Genomic DNA, 8490 nt, shown 5'->3' on the forward strand with positions numbered 1-8490 from the left:
TAGTAGGCTTTCTCCTCCATTCATCCTTAAGCTTCTAGAAGGGCAGAAGACATTGTAGTTCTGTTTTGTACAGTTTTATACTCAGCAAAATGCCAAATAGTGTGTAGCTAATGCATATTTGTTCCATGAATGAATGATGTGTGTATTACAACTATCTGTTGTATGAATGAATGATGTTTTTTTCTGCTCTCTCCTGTTTAGACTCGTCAGCCTTACGTTCCTGGGATACAAATATGAAACAGACTTAAGGCAGAGAATTTGTTTGCTTTCTATTCTTTGCAAAACAGAAGTGCAAAAAGCCTTAAGGTTTCCTGTGTGAGGACATTAGCGGACAGTGACATCTGGTGGCTGCTTATAAGACAAGACAGTTAAGTGTTGAAAGTGGATACAGTCTGTGATAAATTGGACTCCTAGCTACAACAAGGTAAGAATGATAAATAAGGTAGTAGGCATAAAAATAAAATGTGTTTTAAATTTCCACTGTAGAAGAGTTTTTTTTCTTTTTAAATGCTGGTTGTGGAAAAAAAATGCTGGTTGTGGGTTTTCAATTCACTGGACTTTAAAAAGAAGCACTAGATTCTTTTTTCTCTCTTCTTTAAATAGGCTCCGCACCCAACGTGGAGCCCAACCAGCGGCTCCTGAGATCAAGACCTGAGCTGAGATCTAGTCTGAGGCTTAACCCACTGAGGCACATGGGCGCTCTAGGAGTAGATGCTTTGAAAAACGGCTTTTACAAAAACTGCAACACAGTGCATTAGTGGCAAAAAAAAAAAAAAAGAAAAAAAGAAAAAAAGAAAAAAAAATTGGTTCGGTCTGAAAAAAGATCCTGGCTTGAGATGAGGTGCAACTTCATAGCAGAAAATAAGACGATTCAAAGATTTCCGTATTTTGCAAAACCTTCCGGGTTGCAGGAAGGATTTATTCACAAAGCAGGATCCCTTTAGCGTCTGTCTGTCGGAAACTGCCCGGGGAAAGCCGCTACGTGCCCAGACCGCACCACCTGCAGCGGACGGAGCCTTCTCCCCGAGAGCTCAGCGCCCGGGAAAGAAGCGATTGGGAAGGAGCGACTCCTGCGGACTGATTGGATCGCAAGTTCGGCCTCCGATTGGTCGAGCCTGTCCGGGCCGCGGGCCGGCGGGGGGAGCGGAAGCGCGCTCTTTCAAACTTGCCGGGCTGACGGCGAGGCCGGCGGGCCACTTCCGGCGTAGCCATGGCGGCCAACGCTACCACTAACCCGTCGCAGCTGCTGCCTCTAGGTAATCGCGGAGAAGGGGACCGGAGGGCTCAGGCTAAGCGTTGGGGCCCGGGCGGCTGCGGCTGAAGTAGCCCTTGGCCGAGTGTTAGGGAAATGTGGGGATGAAGGGCCTCAGTGCTCCGCGGCTCGTCTGCCGGCTCCCGAGTGTCTGCGGCCCCGGGCCGCCCGGGAGCCTCTGTGCACTAGGCACGAGGGCTGGGCGCTCTTGGACAAATTCAGACGCCTCCCACTGCCTGCGGATGGCACACACACCAGGAGGAGATAGAGCGCTCCACCTGTAAGCATCACGCCGAGTGATAACGAAGCCAGCTAACGAGGCGTTCAGACTGCGGTGCGAACACAGAGATAGTGACAGGAAGAAATCTCTGGTGGATACGGTTGTGCCTCTTCCGATATTTTGTAGCCAAAGAGTTGATGGAGTTATCGGAAGTGGCCTTGTTTTGGAAGTTTTCATTCTTTGATTCCACCAACTCTTTTTGAACGCTTGCTATGTGCCAGACATTGCCCACTGAGGATAGCGTCCTGGGAAAACAACCACAGTTGTTTCATGGGGCTTAGACTCTTTAAAAAAAACATCAAACAAACATTTTTATTCATTCATGAGAGACACCCAGAGAGGTGGAGAAGCAGCCTCCATGCAGGGAGCCCGATGCAGGACTCGATCCTAGGACCCCAGGATCACGCCCTGGGCTGCAGGCAGGCGCTAAACCGCTGAACCACCCGGGCTGCAGGGGGTGGGGGGGGCCTCAGATGTTAATTATATATTAATTATGCATTTCGTATGTTAATCAAAATCACTTAAAATAACATTAAACCACAACCGTGATGGATAAACTTCAACAAAGGAGAGGTAAGTGGTAAACAGGACGTTTTTGTTTATGCAACAGAGATAACGTACCGTAAAATCTCTAAAGTTTTTGAATGAATACTTTCTCTGGTTTATCTTTCACAGTAAGTAACTAACAAGTGCCAGTAGGCATTCCAATATTTGTTGAAGAAATGAACAGGTAAAATAATCTTTTTTTCTCCACCCCCCCACCCCTCTTTTTTTTTTTCTTTAAAAAAAAAAAAATATATATATATATATAGAGCTCGTGGACAAATGTATAGGATCAAGAATTCACATTGTGATGAAGAGTGATAAAGAAATTGTTGGCACACTTTTGGGATTTGATGACTTTGTCAGTATCCTTTCAAAAGGTGGTGGTGGTATGGGTTTTCCTGCAGTACTTAAGAACAGAAATAAGAATATGGACAGTCAGTACGTAACTGGTTATTGTATTAGAAATTTATTCACCTCTTGATAGCGTTTTAAGAGGTGTGTGTACTGAAAAAAGATAAAGTTCCTACCGATTACTAGTATTTTGCTCTGGAGCCATTGTATTAAACGTTGTAATTAAAACGGAGTAAAGATAGAAGCCAGAGTAAATTCAACCTGGTATATGTATTTTTCTTAACACCAAATTTCAGATATGGTACTGGAGGATGTCACTGAGTTGTGAGTAGTGTTAAAAATTAAAGATTTGGGGGGAATCTCTCCTTAAGTCAATTTTAGTATTAATGAGTTTAAAATGATTAATGAGAAAATATTGCCTGTCAGAAATACCTTAAAGATAGAGATTTTATCTACTGACACTGGTAAAATTGGATCAGTTATTACCGGATGTAATTATTATGTTATTATTAATGACTGGTAGGGACTTAGTGGAGACTGAGTTTTGAGATAAAAGATACTAAAAACAGCCAAGGATGTTTGTGCTCAGACAAATCAAGGCATTAAACTTAAGATATAAACGATAGCTCCATTATATTAGTTTTAAAGATCACAACCAGTGTCTGCTTTCAAAATTGAGTTGATTACAGATTGGTTTAATGGGTAGGGATTAGTAGTAAATAATAATAAAAAGGTGAGGCTAGTAAACATTCCATTTCATATTTGATCTCTTTGGCCAGTTTTAGCTTCTTTTAGTTTTGATCCTAGCGGATGTGGATCTGAGGCCAGTCAGTTCACTGTGTTGCCTTTGGTCATCCAGTGGATAACCTTTGTCTCTGAAAACTACTGACATAATTGCTCAACCTCATATTCATATATATACAAGAATAACTTTTTTAGGGATCAGAATGTTGGCTTTGATTATCATTGTTTATCTTGACTCTTTTATTTCTTCATTTAGTGAAATCACACCAGAAGGAAGAAGGATCACTAAATTAGATCAAATTTTGCTAAATGGAAATAATATAACAATGGTAAGGTACAGTAAAGCTGGGCGTTTTTTTAGATGTAGCCCATTTTTGTGAGGCAGAGATTACAGATTACTTGGCTTGGTTAAATAAATGTTCATGGCCCAGTGGATTTAAGTTGGGAAGGAGATGCTCCTGTGATCAGGGCTCTAAAGCTGAGCTACTGAACATGACAATAGGCTTAAAGATTAGTTTGCTTGGGCTTTTTAATCTTTTGGTTTGCCAAGAATCATTGTTTAGACTCTAAGTATTAATTGACGATGTTGGGATTATAAACAGAAGCAATGACCTGGAGAAAATGGGAATGTGGGGGAGGAGCAGAGGCCAGGTGTCTTTGATGGGTGAAGAGGGGTTTTTAGATGATGGGTGTGGTGGTGGTATTAATAAGCTCTTTTTCCTTCTCTGCAGCTAGTTCCTGGAGGAGAAGGTCCTGAAGTATGAATGGATTTCCTTACTCTCTTTTGTCCTATAATGACAACAAAATCGATTTTTTTTAAGCCTTTTAATGTTTGGATTCTGTAAAGCTAAGTTTCCCGTTAAAGGGAAATGTTTTGAAGATGCATTGTAAATGCCCATTTTTGTAAGTTAATCATTATTATTTTGGAAAAAGAAGAACAGTTGTTCTCTGAAGACAAAATAAAAATGTTTTTGGTTAACTGTCATTTTATTTTTTGTACTGCAATAACCAGTGTAACAAAGTTTGAAGCTATTTTGTCACTTGCTTTCCTATAATTTTAACCCCATTTGCTTCCTCATTTACATGATGATTTGATTCTCAAACAAAAATTGTTCCAAACAAAAGAACGAACTTTGATTTTGAATAGTTGCATTTAAAAACCCTGAAATAATTACTTACAAAATTCAGTTTAAACTCTGATGCCTTGAAATGAGATTTTTCCACTGAACTCAGGTTCCATTAACTCCTATTAAAAACAAACTTCCACTTATAAAATAAGTAAGCCTTGGAGGTGAAAAGTACAGCATAGGGAATATAGTTGATAATATTGCCATAACTTATGGTGACAACACGTTATTGTGGTGAGTATAGTGTAATACATAGAATTGTTGAACCGCTATATTGTACACCTGGAACTAATATCACATTGTATATTGACTGTACTTCAATAATTTTTAAAAAGCAAAATATACAGGTAATATATGCACATTGTAGGAATGGAGATGGTAAGGGCCATACTTTGCTGTATGGCCTCCAATACTCTATCAGTATACTCTCAATACATGTTATTTTTACAAAAACATGCTCATCCTGAATATACTGTTTTGTAGCCCCATTTAAGACTTTATAAAATAATTAAAGTGGCGCACATCTTTCCATATCAAATATTTCAGCAATATCAGTGTTTGCATCATATTTCATTAAATGGATTTACAATAAGTTAGCCTATCTTTATTATTGGTCATAGTAGTCTAAATCTTTATACATTTTTATCGTTCCTAGAATAAATTCATAACGGGAGGTCAAGGATAATAGTCATGTTTCCAACAAAATGTACACTACACTTTGCTAGCAGTTTTTCATGGTATTTTTTTTTCCCCATAGTACTCTTTACATCCCAACATTGGCTATGTTCTATCTTCTCACTTTGCCACTGTGATAGGCAAAACCTGGTATGTTTAAAGTTTTCTTTATTAATTTTGGATTCTAATATTTTATGAATTACTTATATGCGGCTTTTGCCATTGCAATTCTTTTTCTTACAATTTTGTAAGAATTGTTATGAGGTTACTCTTATGTATTTTGCAGATAACTTCCCCAGTGTATAGTTTACCTGTTATTGGTACTTTTTTTGGACATAAATAATGTATTTTTATGTAGTCATATGTTAATCTCCTCCTTTATGATTTTTGTCATTGTTATACCTGGATTAGAAAGACCTTCTTTACTATGATTATATTTTTGTTTTTTGGTTTCTTTTGCATCCTGTATCTATCTTCAATTTTAGTGTCTCCACAATAAAAAAGGATCCAACTTTCTTTTTTCTTCATTTTTTAAATTCAATTTTGTTTTCCAAAAACCAAAGCACTGCTTTGTATATATATTTTTTATTTTCATGGTCTAAGCACTCCTGCTGTGGCTGATTTCAAGCTGCCGAGGATTTAACAAGTAGCTTCCAAACCTCCCAAAGATTTAACAGTTGGTTCTCAGGAGCTGCTAGGAGCCTGTTGCTTTACCCTACCACTTCTAACCCTTTTTGGGAAATGCTTTCCTCCTATTATTTCTTTCTCTTTGGAGGAGGATCAAGTGTAATACTGTCTTTTCACCCTTTTACTCACCATCCAATGGGAAATGGGTGGTCATGCCCAGCTCTTAATTTTTTTTTCCCCTAGGAATTAGTCTGCAAAGAGCTCATGTTCTTATTAGCTTCAACATGCTGGGAGTTTTAGAGAAGCCTGATCTCATTTAGGGAGGCATACAGTTACCTAGTCCGTGGCAAGGTGGAGGAATCCACTGGGGTTCTTGTCTACAGATACATATCTCAATCTAGTCTTTAATAAAGATAATAGTATGATTCCTATCTGCTTCTGCTTTTGTCTTATACTGCAATTTGCTTCGAATGGGTGCCACTCTAAATAAGGATTTCTTGACCTTGACGCTATTGACGTTTTTGTCTGGATAATTCTTAGTTGTGTGGGCCACCCTGTGCATCACAGGATATTTAGCAGCATCTCTGTTTTCTACCTACTAGATGCCAATAGCATCCATCCTCTTCCCTTCTTCCCCCAGTTGTAACAAAAATGGCTCCAGTATTGCCAAATGTCATCCATCTGAGGGCAAAATAATCACCTGTGGTTTAGGACCACTGCTGTAAGGAATAGAGATACTATTTATTGGACCCTTCAAAATTCCCAAATATTTGGTGTTTGGGTGAGGAGCACTATATCTAGACAATGAGCAAAAACTGGGAAGAGAGGCTATGATTGAGTATTCCAGTGGGGTGAGATGGGTGGTTTGAAGCTGAAATGATCTTGATTATTTGCTGACCATACAGGATTTTCATTTTGGCAGGTTGCTGGTGAGTGGCTGTTTTCCCACAGGTGTTGTTTCTTCTCTGGAGGCAGGGCTGCATGCACTAGGCCCTAAAGTGATGGTGAGGCCTCAGCAAAAATGAAAGCAGCAAAGGCAGAAGCTGTGCTGACATTGCTGACTTGTGTAAGTTTTTCTCAAATTTTGTTTGAAAACTATTGTCAGAATCACTCGGAGACTTGTAAAGAACACAGAGATCCGGGCTTGTTGAAATGGGGAAGGGCCTTGGGCCTTTGGATTTTTATAGAGTTCCCAGGTTCTCTAGTTAATAATTCAAATTCTCAGCAAAGCTTGACCTCCACTGACTTAAGAGTATAGGCTACTGGAGGGATAGTTTTTTTTTTTTTTTTTTTTTTTTTATTCATTCGAGAGAGAGAGAGAGAGAGGCAGAGGGAGAAGCAGGCTCCATGCACCGGGAGCCTGACGTGGGATCCGATCCCAGGTGTCCAGGATCGCGCCCTGGGCTGAGGGCAGTGCTAAACCGCTGAGCCACCCGGGCTGCCCCGATAGTTTTTAAAGTAGGTGTAACTGAAGCAAGGTTTGATGATAGAGATGAGAATCTGTATGTATTAGTGGATAGAACAGTTTCTGCTGCATTTAAACTGCAAGGCAGCCAAGTTCTATGTCTACTATGGAGTACTAGTGGAGTTCTGGTTTCCATTGTGAGTCCAAGCCTTTGTAGGCAATGATTTATCTGCAGCCTCAAATGCCAGACTTTGGTCTGGACTGAGGAGGAATTTGTCTATAGGCTTGGGGGGTGAGGGGGTATGGGAACCACTTCCCATCCAGGTGGTCTCAGTTTCATTCTTGAGGGTTGACTTGTTGATTACACAAGCTTTTGTTATGCCTTAGATTTCAAGGACCAGAATTGCAGCTTCATCCATAGAGGTGTGGTAGGTTCCTATTAGTAAAGAAAAAAAAGGGGGAGGGCCTTATTGTAAAGGGAATATGGCATCTTCTAGGATTGAAGATGAGAGAAATCTCAGTGAAATCATTGCAAGCCAAAACAGGAATGCCTGTGCACTATGCCTTGTATTTTTCAAACTGTATTTTGTAACAAGTTCAGACTTACTGAAGAAAAGTTGCAAGATCCAGGAAGTGCTCTCACATACCCTAACTCCGACCCTACTGAGGTTTTATCAGTGGCCCCAACAGTGTTTATAGCCTAAGGATCCAGTCCTGGATCATGTACTGTATTCAGTAGTCATGTTTCTCCAGTCTCCTTCAATTTGGAACAGTTCTTCAGTCTTCCCTTGACTGTTATGACTCTGATATTTCTGAAAGTTGCCAACTAGCCATTGTAAAAGATTCTTCAAATTGGATCTGTTTGTTACCTCCCCATGAGTAAGCTCAGAGTGTGCATTTCTGGCAAGTATATCACAGGAGTAATGCTGCTCTTCCCAATGCATCTCATTGCATGTAGTGTTGACTAGTTCCATTTCTAATGTTAACTTAGAGCTTTGATGATAACCAGGTTCTCCATTGTAAAGTTACAGTGTCCTCCGTTTTTGCTAAATATTTTGTGGGGTGATTATCCAAGACCTTGCAAATATCAGTTCACTGTCCTACTTTAACCCACCAGTTTTTGTATTCATCAATGTTTCTTACTGAAATTAATTAGTAATTCATTACTGCTTAATAAGTAAGTCATGTATTAGCAAGGTAGCAGTCAGACTAAGAGGGATAAGACAGAGGAAACAACTTGCGGAGGAAATGACTTGAAGGTGGTTGTTTTCAAGTACCAAAAACAGAATCAGGACTAAGTATTGAAACATTTTGACAGACAATCTACTTTATCCAAGGTTGACCCTGAGTAAATCTTTGGTTGTTTACCATTTAATTCTTAAATTTAAGAATAATCTTGAATGGTGTGCCTGAGTGGCTCAGTTAGTTGAGTGCCTTCTGTTCAGGTCATGATCTCAGGGTCTTGGGATCAAGCCCCATGTCC

The 8490-nt window shown here is 39.8% G+C and overlaps 1 protein-coding gene across 1 annotated transcript; it reads left to right on the forward strand.

Annotated features, from left to right (window-relative positions):
• The first annotated feature begins 808 nt into the window (after positions 1-808).
• LSM5 (LSM5 homolog, U6 small nuclear RNA and mRNA degradation associated) lies at positions 809-4152 on the forward strand. The gene is made up of 5 exons (XM_077856289.1): positions 809-1256; positions 2345-2440; positions 2726-2753; positions 3430-3502; positions 3905-4152. Exons 1-5 carry the CDS (start codon positions 1211-1213, stop codon positions 3935-3937), a joined length of 276 nt encoding a protein of 91 aa, XP_077712415.1. The 5' UTR covers positions 809-1210; the 3' UTR covers positions 3938-4152.
• The last annotated feature ends 4338 nt before the right edge of the window (positions 4153-8490 follow it).

Source organism: Canis aureus, chromosome 18, assembly GCF_053574225.1.
Source record: "Canis aureus isolate CA01 chromosome 18, VMU_Caureus_v.1.0, whole genome shotgun sequence".
Lineage (NCBI taxonomy): Eukaryota > Metazoa > Chordata > Mammalia > Carnivora > Canidae > Canis > Canis aureus.

Excerpts from the sequence above, each read along its gene's own strand:
- LSM5 (XM_077856289.1), top strand. The coding sequence starts at position 1,211 with ATGGCGGCCAACGCTACCACTAACCCGTCGCAGCTGCTGCCTCTAG. Across the intron at positions 1,257-2,344 it reads GTCGCAGCTGCTGCCTCTAG|AGCTCGTGGACAAATGTATA; the intron begins GTAATCGCGGAG and ends ATATATATATAG. Across the intron at positions 2,754-3,429 it reads CTGGAGGATGTCACTGAGTT|TGAAATCACACCAGAAGGAA; the intron begins GTGAGTAGTGTT and ends TTCTTCATTTAG.